General features: G+C 28.6%; 1 protein-coding gene and 1 long non-coding RNA gene across 5 annotated transcripts; one reads left to right on the plus strand and one right to left on the minus strand.

Moving 5' to 3' along the window:
• Positions 1 to 648: 648 nt before the first annotated feature.
• On the minus strand, positions 649 to 17,630 carry FMRFaR (FMRFamide Receptor). Of its 4 annotated transcripts, none has more exons than XM_085657276.1 (5): positions 16,995 to 17,630; positions 4,395 to 5,072; positions 3,538 to 3,806; positions 3,231 to 3,420; positions 649 to 1,857 (listed from the first exon to the last, which is right to left on the minus strand). In XM_085657276.1, exons 2-5 carry the CDS (start codon positions 4,665 to 4,667, stop codon positions 1,243 to 1,245), a joined length of 1,347 nt encoding a protein of 448 aa, XP_085513402.1. In that variant the 5' UTR covers positions 4,668 to 5,072; positions 16,995 to 17,630; the 3' UTR covers positions 649 to 1,242. The 4 variants fall into 4 exon arrangements, with proteins under 4 accessions (XP_085513402.1, XP_035722336.1, XP_085513404.1 ...); XM_035866443.2 differs by having other exon boundaries at positions 16,729 to 17,630; XM_085657278.1 differs by lacking the exon at positions 16,995 to 17,630 and adding an exon at positions 14,445 to 15,072.
• LOC118441704 (uncharacterized) lies at positions 6,291 to 13,194 on the plus strand. The gene is made up of 3 exons (XR_004838210.2): positions 6,291 to 6,338; positions 10,464 to 10,722; positions 12,923 to 13,194. It is a non-coding gene; the product is annotated as an uncharacterized LOC118441704 (long non-coding RNA).
• Positions 17,631 to 20,415: the final 2,785 nt, after the last annotated feature.

Genomic DNA, 20,415 nt, shown 5'->3' on the forward strand with positions numbered 1-20,415 from the left:
AAATGAAATAATTTAATAATTTATATCTTCGTTTTGCAGGAATTCGTGATGTTAGATTAACATATAATTATATGTATATGTACATTTCTTTGATTTTTATTAATGAATTAGATTTAACGTTTTGATTACAAATAAAGTTTATCATTGTTTAATGTTATGTATTATTAAATATTATATAGATGTACCATTGAAAATATAATTTTAAAATTCGTTGCGAATCACAAATAGAGTTTAATCAATATTTCATTTGATGATATATATATTTAATTTATAATATTCTTCATAATAGTCTTTTTCATTTAGTGTTATAGATGTTATTAGATATTATAGATTTTTGTACAAATATTCTGCTTTTGGAACACTTTCTAGCAACGTCGTGTGTAATTTATAAATATACATGGAATATATACTTACATATATATATATATATATATATATATATATATATATATATAATTTTTAATCCTATATATATAATCGCTATATTTACATAGCACTTATTTAAAAATATCCGCATTACTAGCTATTTCTCTAACATACAGTCTCGTTTTTCATTATCTTAAAAATACATGATCATTTAAATGTAATATTTACAACATTACAAAAACGATAACCGTAGTAAGATATGAACATTTTAGAAAATATGAATAAATAGGAGATTTTTATCTATGAAATTTTTACATAAAATTAATAGCTTTATATTAATGCAATGATATATCCAATGAGTTAAATGATGAATAAATATAAATAATACTGTTTTTATTATCGGCAAAATTCATAAAGATTGTGTTTGAGATTATGAATAAAAAAGAGTTATGATTTTTATCGATATGAAATATTTTTAGTGCATAAAATATTATACAAGGCAGCCCATTGTACTCGAATACGTATATCTATTTTAACAAATGCATTAACATAACGCTACATAAACAATTCGATAGTTGTATAATAATAATGACGTAAGAAGGTTTTTTTTTATTAATTATTTGAGTAACAAAAGAATTTAGAAAAGATTAAATGACATTTTTGTCATAAGTCACGTTCGAATATAATCGTACGATGACACTGTCATAATTTCAATGATAATGATTGTTAATTTTAATTATTTTTTGTTGAAATTGACTGCCCTTTTTTATTAAATATACCTATATTATACAATGAAGATAAAAGTGAGATTTTCATAAACATAATAATATCTTTATTTAGACATAGCATATTCGAATAGAATTAAAAAACAAAAAGCTACATAAGAGTATCGTTATTATTATTTTTATTCCAGCCATTTTGATCGGAAGAAATTTTATTGACTTTGTTTAGATTTCTCATTGAATTACAAGCGGGATAATAAACAAGAGTACCTGGACTGTTTGGTCTATTCGATAATCTAATGCTTTGTCTAGTTCCACCATTTGTAATGTGAACATTATTGTTTCTACCAATGGTATTTGTCCTATTTAGATGATTATGTCTAATAGAATTTCTTAACTCTATATTTGTCATATTCGAAACGTTCGTTACGCTCGACTCATCATGGGTTTGAAATTCGGGACTGTCTCTATCACGGCCAAATAATATGCCCGAACCACAAAAAAGTTTCATAAATATTCGTTTAAATTTTCTTCCGAATATCACATATATTATAAAATTGATGCTGCTATTTATAGTCACCAACAGGTTACCAACTTGAACTAACCACCGGGGTGGATCGTAGATAAAAGTCTCGAATATATTTGAGGTAAGGGGTAGAATATTGCATATAACGAAGACGATTACGACACAAAGTAACATCGTTGCCAATCCAATTTCTCGTCTTTGATGATGCGTCAGTTGTTGCAAATCCCTGTTCGCTTTCCTGACCTGCGAAATATAAAATATTACATATTTAATAATCGATAAGAAACATTTCCTTTTGCGTTGACAAAAGAGAGACATCCTTGTCATAACGTTTGTTATTTGTCTTTCTGTCTGTGTCTTTCTCTCTCTCTCTCTCTCTCTCTCTCTCTTTTATTTTGAAATGTCTACTCCTTGCATACAATTTTGTCTCGTAAACAAGTCATATTATTTGAGTATAAAAGCAACAGACAGGAAAGAACAAAATATATCTTCTTTAAGTGACTCCAAACGAGTCATAACTTTATTGCGTTGGATTTTCTAATATATATTCTTCGATTTACGTTTTGCGATTTTCTTTTTTTTTTTTGCTTTTAGTATTTCCTTTCGCCGTTATACGAATTTGCGCATTCATCTTGGAATAAGATAGTTCATTTGATATTTAAATTACAAATCTACAATTACCTTCGAATTAATATTGCATTTGTATCAATAAATATTTTTAAATAATACGTACATATATTGGACGTTAAGAAAAAAAAAAAATGATAGAAAAAGATCGTAAGTATGCCATATGTCAAGATATGCAATAATGTAAAAAAAAAAAGGACACGTTAGAAATTTGATTAAATTCATAAATTTTATGATAGATGTGCGATCCACACGTGTATGTCCTTACATGTATCTTGTAAATAAAAAATGTCACGTACGTTCGAGAAATTTTGTCTCGATCATTTTACTACGTTACTATCCTTACCTTATTTTATAAATCATTTTAATATCAACGATAAAAGATATCGAATACGCGGTAGCCGAGGATACTACAAAGAATATATCTTTGCAAATTTTTTCATTTCTTTATACGAAATATCTCTTTTTTGATCGATTTGCATAAATATTTGACTAAGTAGTAATATAAAGAAACATTACAAATTTTGAATATACATTTCTATGAGAAAACGAGATAGCAAAAGAGATGAAAAGAGAAAGAAATAACATTGATTCTTATCTCGATCCAAGTTAACACTCGGATCGTTCTCATTGTTTCTTCATTTTCACAATTTTACCTTTCCGCAAACTGTTTCACAAAAAAAAAAAGAAGAAAAAAAAAGAAGAAGGAAAAGAAACTTTTATCTCGGGATTTCTCTTATCTTCGTCATACTTATGCTTTTTATTCTTTGCCTTACTATTTGGGTCATAAGGTCATTCGAAATATCGTCAAAAGTATATTCGCTTTAACTCGATCTTAGAAATTCTTTTTCAATGCACGTGTCAATTATGATAAAGCATATATATATATATATATATATATATATATATATATATATAGAGAGAGAGAGAGAGAGAGAGAAAGAGAAAGAGAGAGAAAGAGAGAAAGAGAAAGAGAGACGAAAACTTACCCGTCGATAAATAGCCGTGTTGAAAATGATTAAAGCGAATAAAGGAATGGTATAATACACAAAAAAATACATCCAATGGACGTATATGGTTACGTAAATATTGTTATCTCTTAAAGATGCTGGACGTAAACAATATATGACAACGTTGTATTTCCAATGCTTCTCGGTGTAGATTTCTATTTCCAAAAATCTGAAGAGAAATTTATATAAAAATTATATTAAAATATTGTTCTATAGAGAGAGAGAGAGAGAGAGAGAGAGAGAGAAAACAAAAATTTCGCGATTTTCTTCCTTTTATTTTACTCACTTTGGAATATTGTAGATCGTTGCGAAAGTTACGATGCTTAGAAATGCTAAACGTGCACGACCACATGTGCAAAATGATCTTGCTTTGAGTGGATGACAAACGGCAATGTATCGTTCTATTGTTACGGTTAACGTTAAATACACCGTTGCTATATGCGCTGTGCACGATATTGGATATAAATATTTGACTATTTTCGGATAAACGAAGAATTGATAATTAAAAAGATAGCCGGTGTAAATGTAAATCGATGGTAATCCAAAAATAAGTATCTACATGAGAAAAAAAAAGGATTTATATTTAACATACAGATTATATCGTATAATTTGAGATCGTAATTTTGACATAAATATGTCTGATAATTTAATTCTTTAACTATCAAAAATTATCATCGAAAGAAAATCACGTTGATTTGTAATTTGAACATTTCACTCCGGTATCTATTATTTCTTTCTTTCTTTTTTTTTCCTTTTTTTTTTTTAATGTTTTTATTTTAGAAATCAATAAAATCAAACGAACGTAATTAAATCTTTCGTTGTTATTTAATGTTAAATGTGAGAAAAAAAAAATCATCGAGAAAAGTTGGCGATAAAAAGGAAATATTTCAATCGCTATGCAAATATATTATATTTCAATTGCATATAAATAAACATTTTGTTGACATTTGAGGAAAATATTTAATATTTTTCCATCCATTAATTCAGCTGATTTCTAAATTTATTGGCGATCAATAGTTGTGGCGAACTGCAAGTGTTTAAACCGCGCCTTTGTTTCTTGTCGATTAAATTAATAATTGATATTATCTTATCGAGAATTATATTTGAATTGAAACATTAATATTCACTAAAATTACAACTTACCGAGCTAATGATAAGAAGAGTATCGCAACTTGCTAATCCAATCAGAAGATAATTAATCGACGATTTCATTTGAGGTCTCGAAAGTACAATCATCGAGATAGTGTTTCCTAAAATACCAAAGAGACCTATGAAATTTATGAGTACACCGTATATGATAAAATCAAAGAGACCAGTAGCATTGATTTTTTGATAACATTCCATAGGAACATCGTCGCTCGTATCATTCTGAATATATGAACGATTATGATAATAAACCGTAGTTGTTTCCATCATTTTCTTATCGATTTTCTTTTTTTCTTTTGTTTACGTTCTCCTATTTTCTTACTCTTCTATTTTTCTTCTTAGGTATATACTCGTTCACTTCCTACTTCAGCTTCCTTTCCTTCTTTTTCTTTGACCGCTATTTCTTTTAACGATCCTTGTCCTCGAATCCATATTACGTCACCATTCTGTTCTTCTTGAATCCTTCATATCGATGGTTCTCCTTTTTCTCCCCAATTTCTTTTCTTTCTCCGAAATTTTTATTCGCTTTCTTTACGAAATTTCAAAAAGAAAGAATTAATCAATCAATCGATCATGTTTCCGATTATTTCATTCGAAAGATATATTATCGATTTGAAACGAAGGAAGAAAATATCAAGAAGTTGGTTCGATATTAATATCTTTTTTTTTCTTATTCTGAAACAGAAAATTTTATTTTATTTTATTTTTATATTAACCAGAGAGAAAACCGCGGCAATTTGTATTTTTATCGAAGATGGCTAAAATTGATGTGAAATTGATATGAAAGTTTCAATGGTCACGTGACTGTTCTTTTCGCGTGCTAATGAGATTAATATCGGCCGAGGGCGTTCTTTATTTTCTTTTTTTCCTTTCATAATTTGTTATCGATTCGTTTAAACAATTTTTTCATACGAAGTATTCGTTGTAAGTAAGTAAAATGTTATTTTAATTGGATAAAGCAATCAATGTGATTGAAAATGTCTTTGATCAGGGAAATATGCAAGGACATGCTCGTACATAATCTTTTACATAATCTTTTTATTTTTTTTTCTTTTTTTTTCTTTTTTTTTTTTTTTATTTTAATGTAAGAGATAAATCTCATTGCATTAATTCGTAGTTTCACATGAGCCGATAATTATGATAATTGTTTAGGTTATATATTTTTTATCTTTTGAGACACTTTGTGGGCTTGAATTATTTAACAATTTTTTTTTTCTGATGACGAATAGAAAAAGTATGCAATATATTTATTATTTTTGAGGGAAGAAAAAAATTAATAATAATAATAATATCCTTTTATATGTCATTTTACAATTTTAAGAATGGCATGAGAAAAAGAGAGAGAGAGAGAAAGAGATAAAACATATTTTGTAATATCTGAAATGACTTAGATCACTTTTATAATCATCGGTTCATATAAACGATATTCTAATAACTTTGTGTTTACATTGGGTAGTTTAATTTTACAAGTCCCAAAGGCATATGTCCTCATAAATTGAGATAAATATATATGATCAAGGACGCAACTAATATGTAATCAAAGTTAGTTGGATGCTAACCTTCGTGTATTTCGCATGTTCCTTTGGGTACTCGTATCATATATCTGAATCATTTAAATAATATTATATTCGTTCGTATCAATTTTTAAATGTCGATCTTTTTATTTAAATAATTATTTTATTCACGTTTTATTAAATAGAAAAGATTTCTCCGTCTACGAGAAAGAGAGAGAGAGAAAAAAAAAAGAAATGCGGCAGTATACGTGCGTTCAAAAGAAAGAGAGAAAATATTTAAATTGTTTATACGCAGTGTTTCGAACGTGGTAATAAGTCAAGACAGAGATTAGTATATTTCTTTATATATATATATATATATATATATATATATATATATATATACTTCATCTACTTCGTGGAACGAAGCTGCGAATTTGTGACAAAGGTGAGTTTTTGATTTCTTTCGAAGAAAAAGCAAAAAAGAGAGAAAGAAAGAAAAAGAAAAGAAAAATTGTTTCTCTCTTTTAACGCTTCTCGACTTCGATTCCTAGACTTTGAAAATCATTGGAGATCTATTTTTTTCGTATGAGTCTCTTAGTGGTATCTATGTATATTTATTTTTGGTTAACATAATAATTCATTTTTGATCCATGTATTTCACTTTCTACATATGCATGTATACGTATGTACGTAGTTCTAATACGTTTGAACACATATAAAGAACTTAAAATTTGACAATTTTATTTTTAGGATGTTTCCTCGAAATCGTAAAATAATTCGATGAATGTAATAAAGTACGAATTATCGAGAAACGAGGATAAGATTATATATATATATATATATATATATATATATATATATATATATATATAATTTTAATGAATATTTTGTAAAAATCGTTCGTGCGAAATCGAAAAAAAATCATCATAATGGAAAGGATAACGTTATGAAAATATGATCACTGAACACAATAACGAGGTAATATGGTCGGACGAGCCTTTAGGTCGGTTCAAGCTTCAATGAATTACATTTCAGTTCATTCAATGATTTCTATTGTTAATTTACATTCTTCCGTTTCTTATGTTATCCTTCATTATATATCAAAATATATATATTATTTACCGTGCTTATTTTATTTATATGTACGTCGGATTTAGAGATTTTTTTTTCAAATAGTGTGTGTGTGTGAGAGAGAGAGAGAGAGAGAAAGAGAGAAGAAAAGGCGTAAAATAAAAAATAAGAGTTCATTAGAGTCTGTTCGAGCGAAGAAGAGAAAATATAAGAGAATAATGGTATGGAATTATTTACAATTCTTTCACTTCGCTGATTTATTATGCATCGATGTCAACTAGAGAAAAAAGGGATGGCAATGTGCAATCTACATTGCTTATGTTTCGATATCTTCTTACTCCTTTTTTTTCTTTTCTTTTTTCGAATTTTAGTTCACATTTACATACATACATATGTATATGTTGTAACTCATCTCTTTGAATATCATCTAGGCATTTCTTTTGTTCTCTTTCAACAAAATCATAACTATTGTATTTCGAAGCTCAACAATGTCCATCGTTTTTATTATACTTAGTAATTATTCGACGTTGTTATTAACTTAGAAATTTTGTTTTTAATTACGTACATGGCATGATTCCGTTTTACGTGCGTGTCTTATAATAACGATCAATTTCTGCGACAAAAAACGAACACGCGACATTGTCGTTGAAATGAGTTGCTTAACAAGAACTGAATCTTGCGATAAAATTTACGAATAATAACAAACGCGAAAAGATAAATACTAGAGAGAATTTTAATTTTTTGTTTTTATCACGAGATTCATTTTTTCAGTCTTTAGTTCGAATTATTTATTCGCGAGTATATATATAGAAAGGTCAAAGTTAATTTATCTTTCATTAAAAAGTATTACTTGGTAAAAATCTATAAACAATAAGGTCGTAAGAGTAAGCAGTAAAAATCTTGCATCTATAAATAAAAAGACTATATTGTATAGTAAATTATAGTAGGAGACTTATTAAGCGTCTATCGATTATAGTTTAATATTAAAATCAATAGTGTTCTATCTTTCTCTCTCTCCCTATCTCTTTCTCTCTCTTCGGCTACGATTATTTATACAAGACATATTATAGACCGCAAAATCTACTTTAATCCGAATTAACTGTATTTATCGGATTAATGTAATTATAGTATTACTTCTATTAGGATTAGTAAGCTCTAATATACTGTCACTTTCAAGAAATCATAAATCGTGCGTTATTAATAACATACAATTTTTTTTTATCTTAAGTAACATTAACTATCAAATATAAAGACGAAAGTATCAAAGATAATGATTTCGATGTCGACGTATAATATTTTACATTTGAAATTTACTTGATGTTTCAAACAGAAATAGGGTGTTTAATCGCTTTAAAATTTGTCGCTTGATGTTATTCTCTTTTTTATTATATATATATATATTTTCTTTTTTTTGTTTATTATTTAGTTTAATATTTTCTCCATCTGACAACAAGCGAGTATTGTTCAGCGAATAATCGTCTCGCAGCTTTTTTTACAACGTCCATATTTTATGCTGTTTTCGATGCCCTTGGACTTCTCTTTCGGTATCGAGAAATTCCAGAAAAAAAAGAATAAAAAGATAAAAAAAAAAAAAAAATAAAAAAAAATAAAAAGAAAAAAGATCGACTCTAAATAGATCGTATATTCGGAAATACCAGTTACATTCGTCTTGTTTTTGTTTTTCGAAATGTTAGATGTAATAATTTAAGATTACGATGGTCCTCGACGTTAGTAATCTTATATGCTTCTTGAGAAATGAATCAAGTAAGTAATAATGTTCGAATGATGACTGTTAGATTCTTACAATTATTTTTATTCTCAAGAAAATATATATATATATATATATATATATATATATATATATCATGCTTTAGTCATTTTCTGTTTTTCTTTCTGACTTATCAAATCTATGCCGAATCTCTCGTATATTTTCGTATAAACAGATATACGTCTCATACATCAGGCCTGCTTTCACTCTTTAGAGGGATATCCAGACATGGATGTTAGAGCAGAGAAATATCTAAGACCGGACAACGATTATTTTCGGTGTGCGTCGTTGACGCATTTTACGAATCTACTCTTGTCTCGTCATTATTACGCACGAACCGTTTTAAACTAAGATGACGCGGGTATCAGAAAGAGCGCACCTCAGTTCGTTGCCTTCCTTATTGATGATACGCTTTTATCACTGGGATAGGCTACTCCCGTCAGTTACCGACATGAGTAATTGTTTCGTTAAAGAAACCTAGTAATTTTTATTCCTACGATGGTACCGATCATCGATTAATCATATCAACTTTTACGTATTACGAAAGTACGTACGTATTTCCTTTTGTACAACGTCATTGTAATAGGAAATATTACAAATTATTATTACGATCCTATAAAAGAAATGAATGAGAAAAATGTAAGGTCAAAAGGACACTTGGTTATCTCTCTCTTTCTCTCTCTCTCTCTCTTTCTCTCTCTCTCTCTCTCTCTCTCTTTTTCTCCTTCTCTCTTTCATTTTTTTTTTATTTTTTAAAATTTTTTTATTTGAGGTAATGAATGGCGAATATTGTTGTATTCTTATATCTTTTTACGTTTAGAATCTATACAAGACTCAACATTATAAGTACGAGACCCGGTCCAAATTTCGCAATTATCAAGGACACACTGTCTCCCGGTTAAGAGTAGGAAAGTGTGGACAGTGTTTGCGCGTTAAAATTGGACAAGTGGTACTATAGTATACTACTTAGGTATAGAGAGAGAAAGAAAGAGAGAGAGAGAGAGAGAGAAAGAGAAAGAGAGAGAGATAGAAAGAGAGAGAAATAGAGACGCGAGAAGGGGACATGCTCGAAGCTTTACGTATTTTTAGAGAGTAGTCAATAACGATGGTGATATTCAACAATCTTCTTTTCGAACGAACAATGGACGTATTTATGAGAGAAATAAATCAACTAAGTATAAATTCATCTTTATTATTTTTATCAAGATTATATCTGAGTTATCTTGGAATCTTTTTCTTCATTTACAATCGTATATATATATATATATATTTTTTTTTTTGGATCGATTACCAATCAACTATTTTTTTTGTCAATGTAATTTTTTATCAGAATATTTCTCGAATTTCAATTATGTATCTTTATGCGCACGTTTCATAATTTTTTCTCTCCTTTTTTTTTTATATTAGCGTGAAATTTAATATCCTTTTTTTATTTAACTAAGTATCCTTTTTTATTTTTCACAACGAAGATTTTTTTTTGTTTTTTTTTTTTTTTTAATATAATGCAGGTATAACAAAGTAGATATAGTTTAATAAAAATTCAGAGTCGTTCACGACGACTATCTCTTTCAGACATAGCCATATATCGTTTTATAAAACCTAAGACGAAAGAATAGAAATAAAAATGATATCGATGTTATCTGCAAATGAAAAGAATTCTTTTTTTTGTTCTTTTCTTATTATTATTCTTTTATTTTGTTTTTTTTGTCTTTTTTTTTTTCCTCAAGATAGATCATCGAACGAGAGAACGAATTCGAAGTATATGCATATCTCCTATTTTCACTCCAATTTTTCGTCCTATTCCTTCGTTCTTCATCCTGTGAGATTTCTGAGAAACCATTTAAATTGACGTGACGGATGTGGCACATTTGCTTTACAAAAAGACGTCACGAAGAGAATTATCTTCTTCTATCTTTGCGACCCTTTTGTAAAAGTATGAGAAAAGATTTAACGAGCAACGAAGAAATTTTAAAACGTGGGATCAAGACAAGTAAGAAAACTCATTATTCGTTTTAATTGAAAATATCCTTTAAAATTAATTGACTGCTTTATTTATAATCATGTGGTTTCTCGATATTTAGATATAAATAATATTATAATAATCTGATTCGATAAACCAAAAAAAAAAAAAAAATAAAAACAATGGAAAAGAAAAAAGGAAGTCGTTTTTGTCCGTACGAATGACAATATTTTTCGACGTTTTGCGATATCCTTTGCTATTGGTGATTATTTTTTAAAAAGCACTAAAAGCCAATATAAAAAGTTATTCAAGCTATTAAGGTTTAACTACTCTCTACTCTACTCTACTTAAGGTCACTACTCTACCAGTGATATTTTTTTTTAAAAACCACTAAAGCAGAGGCAAACAGCAATTCAAGTTTGTAATAAGACGTAATTACATATTATTCGAAAATACTTTCGGGAATATTTTTCCTTATAACCATCGTATCACTGTATATTGATATATAAACAATATATAAACAATATATAAATAATATATAAACAATTGTCTAATTTCCAAAAAAAAAAAAAAAAAAAAAAGAAAAAGAGAATAAACATTCTTTCCAAATAAACATTTTTATTTAAAGCTGCGATAATATTTTTGTAAACACCATGACCAGAATGAAAATTAATTTAAGTTTGGAACTAAACGTAATTGCGGTTAATTTAAACGCGTGGGCTGCTGCAATGAGTCGACGACTCTAATGTTTAAAATTGTTAAAATGAATATATACAGGCGGAAGCAGTTTACACTGATGTCACATAAAAATGTTGTTTTGTGATAAACGCAAATCGTTACTTTTCGATGCTTCGATTAAATTAATTTTGTATTAATTGTCCAGTAAATCGTATTCGTATTACAAATAATTCGAAATTACAATGCATTTGTGGATTCATTAAAATGCTTCTTCTTTATTTCATTAATGTTAGCAATGATTATTTCGTATGCGGTATAATAATTTACTTTGTAATAATGTTTCTATTTTAGTTATGAACAATAATAACTTTCTTGAAAAGGGATGTCGTTATAAACGCTGCATTCATGAAAGAGAATGCTTTTCGTAGGATGTCCTATGTATACATACATACATATATATATATATATATATATATATATATATGTACATATATCTACTAACTACTAGAAAATCAAATACGTCTGAGAGTGTAGGACATCGAAGTACTACGGACGGTTTTGTTTGGTTCTTTTTTTTTTTATTCGGAAATTCAATCGGAGAAGTTTGGTTCTGTTGTTTCGTTCTATTTGCGTATCCAATATCCGAAACGTACTTGTAAAATTTACGAACGTTTCACCAAATTTTCTTGCTTTTTTCTACCTGTCTCTTTCTTTCTCTCTTCTATTACTTTTCTCTCATGACATATATATCGATAGGAAATTGTCAAATATTATTTATGTCAATAATAATACTGAAATTGGTTATTGCTTTGCATTGAATACTTTTATTTCGTTTTTATTTCATTTATTTATATATATATATATATATATATATATATATATATAATATAGATATACATATGTACGTACGTATCGTAGTATATATATATATATATTTATATATATATATATATACAGAGATGGTCTTTTGCAAAAAGTTTTCACAAAAAGCTTTCACCATGAATGGTGAGCCAGTCGTTATACTTGATCCGTCCACGATAACCCTTGGCTTTAGCTTATACTCACCAACAACTGTAAATGTTTACGTGGCAATCCATATTCAGAGGAATTTCCTTTATCTCTCTTTATTTACGTAGAGAGAGAAAGAGAGAGAGAGAGAGAGAGAGAGAGAGAGAGAGAGAAAGAGAGAAAGCAAGAGAATACGAGAGAAAGAATGACTATTATCATTACGGGGTAAGATGAAGCTAGAAAGTTGCAGAAGGATCAAAAAATATTTTGGCCATTTCATTTCAAAAAAATCGGCATCTGTATAAAAGAAGTATTTCACGTATATAAATTTCTATTCATGATATTTATCGGAAGAAGCGTCAGCTGTGGGGGTTCATTCATCTATAGTCGTATATTTTATCAAGGGTTGTTCTTTGTTAAATTTGAAAAATATTTTTCATGTAATATTACCTCAAAAAGAATAAAGGAATATAAAGAATGTATTTTTCTGAAGAACATATAGTTTATATACCTACTTCATTCGTCATGTCTTTGTTTTTCTCAGAAAGAAGAAGAAGAAGAAGAAAAGGAAGAAGAATAAGAAGACGAAGACGAAAAGGAAGAATATGAAGAAAACAAAAAAAAAAGCAGAGAGAAAAGATAAATGTCTGCGTTGAGTTTGTTTAAAAACTATGAGACAGTGCCTATGGTTGACTTAAATCTAAGATATTATCGCTGACGTTCCATTAAAGATAGTAAATCGATACGTTTACTTTATATTACAGCTCATATCTAATTATTGATTTCATCAATGTACCTCGAATGATATCGCAATTCTTTTTTTTTTTTTTTTGGCCAAAATATATTTTTTTTATTTTTTTATGTATATTTTTTTTTTGTTTTTCCTTATACGTCCCTCTACTGCTCATCCATATAAAGAATGGAAAGGTTCAGTTCACCCTCATTTGTTTGAATGTCGGAAAAGAAAACGGAATGAAAAGGGTCAAAGTTTTTTTTCATCCACTTTGATATTCTCTTTCTTTCCTTTTACATCGTGATTCAAAGAAATATTATGATATGCAGTATTAGTTAATCACGTTAAACGAAAATACTTTTAACGAGATGACCTTTTTTTATAACAGTTCCTTTTTATATATTTCAAATATATTTCAAATACTAAATGATTAATTCAATGAGCTATTGTTAGATAATTCAAAGCTATTGTTAGATTCGTATATATTTTAATTATTTCGTTAATTCATTTCAATGTTAAATATCAAAGTTAATCGATGTTAATTACGTTTAATTTATAAATAGAGACGATACAAATCAGCGATTTGTCTCTTTTAATGAATATTTATATACGCATTCGTATGATATATCCATTAGAAAAGAAGATCATAATTCGATTGATTTAAATCTAAGTTTTAATGCAATAATACTCTCACATTAAGATATTATGCGAATTCCAAGCATTACGTCTTTCACGTTGATATTACGCGTATTATTATCATCATCGTTAATTGATGTTAATTTTATGCGGGAAAAAATAAATGAATTCATTAATTTCGTTCGGAAAATATTATATATATATATATATATATATATATATATATATATATATATAAAGAAAAAAACGATAACAACAAAACAACCATAACGAAAAAAAAAATCAATAAATGTCGTCGATCGATTTTGTTTACAGTAGAAAGTATCGTGCTATTGGGCAAATCATGCGTCGTCATTGACGTCATTGAGTGTATCAAAATGGAAATTCCCATTTTTCCTATGGGCAAAAATACGTAAATAGGTGTCCTCTGGCTGATTAATTATCACCAATTACTGTGTATATTGCTTTTGCAGATTGAAATACATTTTAAATAGTATACAAATAGAGAAAATTAAACGTATGGAAATATAATTTGAATTTACAACGTGACAGTTGTATAGGTAATAATTAAGTACGTGATAATACTGTTGTTGTTGTTGTTTATTGTTTTCACGTATCAAGTACGTATATCGGCAAAATCATGCTTCGCTTTGTAATGACTTTAAATAAAAGTTTACCGGCAATAAATTAATCTCACCTTTGCAAAAGACAGAAAGATCGTTAAAGAGATGTTCTTCGGCGTATCCTTGACACGTTAATTACAAAAAAAAAAGAAAAGAACAGAGAGAGAGAGAGAGAGAGAGAGACAGAGTGAGAGAGAGAATTAAATCGTCATTCTTAAGAAAAAGCGCGGATGATCTCTGAAGTTTCAATGCGTTCAAAACGAATGCAGTTTCTTAAGTCAAACGTCAGATGTTCGCTGTTATCTCTCCAAAAGAAAGGAGACTAGATCTTCCTTCTCGAATGCATTAACTGCCGTTTATTTCGTTGTTTTGAAACTGCGATTAGTTTTCAAAGAGGATCCTTGCTCCTTAGAAAGAACGTTAAAACATTCGGCTTCGTTTTAGTTTTGTGAACTATTTACGAAAACTCGTTAAAGTAGATCGCGTTCCTCAAGGTTTCCAGTTTCTCTCTCTCTCTTTCTCTATCTCTCTCTTTCTCTCTCTTTCTCTATCTCTCTCTTTCTCTCTCTTTCTCTTTCTATCTCCCACTTTCTTCTACGTAGGTTGTTTTCAGAATTGAATAGCACTGAGTCAGTAACAATCGAATTCCTTTAATGGACGCGACGTAACTCTCTTATCGCCGATCTCGTTGTAGGGTTCTTTCTGAGTCAGAGATGTTATAATTGAATTGATTTCAATCTATCATGGATCGTCATTTCGTTAACGTATCCATGTCCATTCTATTTGTTTCAATTCCCTTTTAAATTCTTGTTTGAAATAAATCTATCCGTTTAATTATGTATTTTCAAACATGCATACATACGTATATTAATTTATATTTAAAAACGCGATCGCCTTGAAAATTTTTTAATTTTCTACGTCGATTTCATAATATAGCGTAAAAAATTATTTTACATTGAAATTTATTTTTTATAAACTTTTCATTAATAAGCAGGATCATTCTTAATCAAGATTAATCGATTTCGAATAATTTAATCTTAATAGTAAATTTATCGACACTTGTAAATTACGAATTAAATATGTCATTTGAAATGCTAATAGGGAATACGAAGCGAATAATATAAATGGTACTGTATTTATAATTTTGTGTAGAAATGCACGAAAGCGTAGATATATTTGGATCGGAGTTATTTTAAACTAATACGCAAAATTTACTTTTATTCCATCAAAGAAATTAGCAATTTTTTTTTTATTTACCGATATCTGAAATAATTGTTTTAACGACTGATTATAATTCTAAATTAAAACATTAATTCTTTTTTCTTTTGTATTCTACGCTTGTAATTTTAATGCGTCAAAAAAAAAAAAAATAAAAAAAAATTATATGTCCGTCCGACTTTAATTAGGGTTAAATTGGTTCTAATAAAAAAATTTGCACGATTCTGTCACATAAAAATCATAAAAGTAAAAAATTATAACATTTTTTTCTTGTGCATCATCCTTAATCCTATTAATATTCCTACGACTTCCAAATTATAAGATTAAATGTACGCTAGTATGAGTTCCTTAATGGAAGTCTAATTATAATAAAAGTGCTCACTATTCTTTCAAATCGTATGCTTTCAGCCCTAATGTTCCAGAAGTACTTCTATATTACGTGTGTCTGATTCGATTTTCGATGCATGAAGTTATCACTCTCTTTACTTTTTTTCTAGAAAAAAAAAAGAAAGAAGAAAAAAGAAAAAAAAGAAAAACTAAAAAAAAAAAAGAAAAGAAAATACAAATTCACAAAATTGTCCTTTCAACAAAATGAACTCGGCGCAAATTGCTAAAGACATTAGACCAATTTTTGTTTAATTAAATGGAAAAAAGGAAAAAGCCAGCAATTTTCATATCGTCGAATTATCATCGAGAAATTCGCGAATGCGCATTACTAGTACGTTTTCTTGAAACGTATCGACGAATCTTAGAAAATAAATATGAAAATGCGAAAATCTCTTCCATTTTTACTTTTTTTTTTTTCTTTTTTTCATCTAATAGATAATTAAATCGAAATAAATCAGACAACGAAATGAATGGCTTTGAGTACGACATTATTATAAACGTAAAGAAAGATCGAACCAGTTTTTTCTTTTTTTATATTTTACTTTATATTTTTTTATATTTTTTTTATTTTTATATTTTTTTTTATATTTTTTTATTTTGATCTTGAGATGAATGCACGAATAGATGCATCTACGAAGAAAGAAAGAAAGAAAGAAAAGAAAAAAGAAAAAGAAAAGAAAGAGAAAGAAAAAAAAGGAAAAGAAGAAGAAAACAGTCGATATTCAAAATAGAATTAAATAAGGGATCACGTACGGAGCGTCGTACGATAGATCGTTATCCTAGATAATTATATCCTCGATAAATATGAAAGTTTCTCCTTCCTTCTTCCCTTGTAACGTTTTCACAAGGTCAAGTTCTACAACTTTTCATTCACAAAACTTTCACAGATACGCATGTATTATGATAGTATTATACTTCAGCGTCATACATGCACTAGTAATTAGTACACGTACGCGATATGTTTCAATGAAAAACATCAAGAGAAATTGGCAACTATTGTAAAGAATCGAACATTGTACCGGAGTGATTATTGAAATGGTCTCTCTCCTCATTTTCTCCGGTTTAATGAGTAATAATCTTATCACTTTTCATCCAATCAATGTTTCCTCCTCCTCGATACCGGTCCATACTATGTAATAAAGCATCACACTTGTCCGCATACGAGTGTTTATTTTCCTTTTCCGGGGTCTTCGACACGATTTATTTTCAGATTTCCGAAGTTAGAAACGAGCGAACTCCTCTTCTTTTTCTCTCATTATTTTTCTAGATTATGAGTCTCTCACTTCGCACTTGGCACGAGAATCGAATCGAATCGAATCGAATCGAATCGAATTTAATCGTATCGAGTCGTATCGAATGGAATCAAATCGAAGTAACGATGGAAGAAAGAGGAACAAAAAAGGAAAGAAAAATTAAAAAAAAAAAAAAAATAAAGTAAAAAGACGAAACAAAGATCGAAGAGGAATAAAGAAAAAAAAGAGAAAAATTAAACAAGATTATTGGCGCCTCGATATCTTCTAGGAACGTTCGTCCTTTCACGTTTGTTTATTAGTTTATTTTTCTTCTTTATTATTGTCGCCGAATGATAAATCTGCGAGATCGAGATTCGCGGTTTCGCGGCGCTCGTCGCGCACTGAGCTTTCAAAGAGGAGGATCGTCGGAGGGCAGATGCGGTCTGATGGAACGAGTGCGAGAGGTGACCCTGGCAGTGAGTGCCGCCTGCGCGTTGTGTTCTCTCTTCATCTCTCTTCTTCCTTCTCCTTTACTATTTTATTTTCTCTCTCTCTTTCTCTCTCTCTCTCTCTCTCTCTCTTTCTCTCTTTCACAAGCTTACTTCGTTCCTTTACTTCTTTTTTTCATTCGTATTCTCTTCTTCTTAAATTCGTTTCTTTTTCTATTTTTTCTTCTGTTTTATATCACATGTTTTTACTTCTTTCTTTCTCCCTCTTTTTTTTTATCTCTCATACATATACACATGTATTGTTAAATTAATTTCCCTCTTATTGTTAGAAGATTCTATTTATCGTATCTTTCTTTCTCCTATGTTTCCATTCATTCACTCGATTCATTCAACATATCGTAATATATTTCTTATCTTCTTTGTAAGCATGACAAACGATTCTATCTGTACCGACGATAACAACAATTTGTTCTTTCCTTAGCTTCTTTTTTCCTTTCACACTCTTTAATTTTTGATTTATTTTTATTTATTTAATTTAATTTTTTTTTCTTTTCCTTTTTCAATCGAATTATCTTAATATTTTACTATTGATGAATAATTCTCGACGATTGATCGTTTCACGGGATTGACACAATTTGAATCTCTCTCATTGGATCATATTATTTTATGATTTATGATCGAAGAAGATACATTTTATAGATCGTATGTCTTTTTGAAACTTTGCCTCTTATCAACGTTAGATATCGATGATATTGTTCGTAGGTAACTAACGATTTTTTATTTATTTATTTATATATGTATATACATATAAATAAATTATATATATATAAATAAATTATATATATATAAATAAATTATATATGTATATAAAATCGTTTATCGAAAAAAGAAGACAAAATTTTCGTGTTAATCCCTCGTTTTCTTCGAGACGAAACCTTTAAATGATATGAATACCAATATTACTTCGTTACAGCTTTTAAGTGCTACGTGATTGCAACGGGAATCTGTGCATTAAACAGATACAAAATGTCATTTTAGAGGTATGATTGTAGTTCCTATTACGTTTCTTTCTCTCTTTTGCTTCTTTCTCTTTCTTTTTTTTTTGTTTTTCTTTAAATCCAGAACAATACGAATGTTAGATGAAATTGACTTTTTTCCCCTTTTATATGAGTTCCCTTCATTCTCTCAATTTACCGTTTTGTAATGTTCATTCTCTCTCTCTCTTTCTTTTTCTATATCTCTCTTTCTCTTTGTCTATTTACTATATGTCTTACTTCATTTACACTGCTTTTGTTTGCTTTCTTAAATATTTTTTTTGTAAAATATGGTCCCTTCGTAAAAAAAGAAAAAAAAAAAGAAAGAATACAAGATTATAAGTAACATAAAATATGTTAATTCATAAAACTAATTAAATTTTAAATCATTTTTAAGTACTCACATTATTATATCACGGATCATTAATTTCATAACCGTAATAATTTTTCTGTAATAAACTTGACATGCGAACAAAGGTTCGAAGACGTTGAAACAAAATATCTATCACTGAATATACAGCAAAGGAAGAACTATTATAATGATACCATCATTTATTTTCAATATAATGAAAATGAGAAAGTATAAATGTCATTGATAATTTTGTATCAAGAAGAATCTCATCTAACTCGTAAAATATCGATCGATTTATATTTGAAAGGATGAAAAAAAAAAAAAGAAATTTTTTTTTTTATTTGAAAAATTCTTTAATTTATTGATAAACGATGAAGGGTCAAACATACTGCGACTATTTAATAAATCATTAAAATGTTCCCAATTCAAATCAAATGTTACTCATAGAATTTTGATTAGAGGATGGAGAAAAGAAAAAAAGAAAAAAAGAAAGAGATTTTCTTAGGAAATCTAGTTTCTCTTTTTGCCGAGAAAGAAACCCGAAGGAATCCCTGTGCGGCAATGAGATCTTCGTAGAAGATTCTCCTGAAGGAAGAAAAAGAAAAGAGTAGGATAGATGGTTGAACGATAAAAAGAAGAAACGAATTGGCAAGCCCCAAGAGTAATGACAAATATTACGAGAGAACAGATATTTTTGATTTTGATCTTTTTCGTTTATTTATATATTTCATCACGATACACACACACACACATACATACACACACGCACACATATACACATACATAGATACGAGATCGTTTCTTCGTATACATTATTACGAATAAATTTTAACGGAAGCGTTGTATTAGTTTCCGATATGATATGTACTCGTTAAATCGCGTCTCATCTTTAGTAGAGAAAGATGAGAGATATTTATATAAATGTGTGTATGTGTATTTGTATGCGATGAGGAAATGGAAAGAGGATATAAGAGAACCCAGATTATCAACGAAGCTATTCTAAATGTGTAAATTGTTCGATTTTCTTATCAAGAATAATAGACGATAACGATATTTTATAACGATTACTTTACATTTGGACTCAATTGATCAGAAAATATTCAAACGAAGTTCAGCACCTTTTTATTTTTTTAAATTATCCAGAATAGAAATTCGATTATGATTTAGTAGTAATAATAATGGTAGTAATAGTAGTAGTAGTAAAAGGATCAAAAGTAGTATCGTCATATCGACCCACCAAAAGACCATGCTTGTCAGCTGACATGCCACTTTTGCGCGATCACGTTTTGTATGGTTTTCAATCTTATTGAAGATTTGTCCAAGATCATATATGGATTTCGTTGGACGTATCCGTGATAAAATCGCAATGATAT

The sequence above is a fragment of the Vespa mandarinia genome, chromosome 5, assembly GCF_050613455.1.
Source record: "Vespa mandarinia isolate Hongniang chromosome 5, ASM5061345v1, whole genome shotgun sequence".
Taxonomy (NCBI): domain Eukaryota; kingdom Metazoa; phylum Arthropoda; class Insecta; order Hymenoptera; family Vespidae; genus Vespa; species Vespa mandarinia.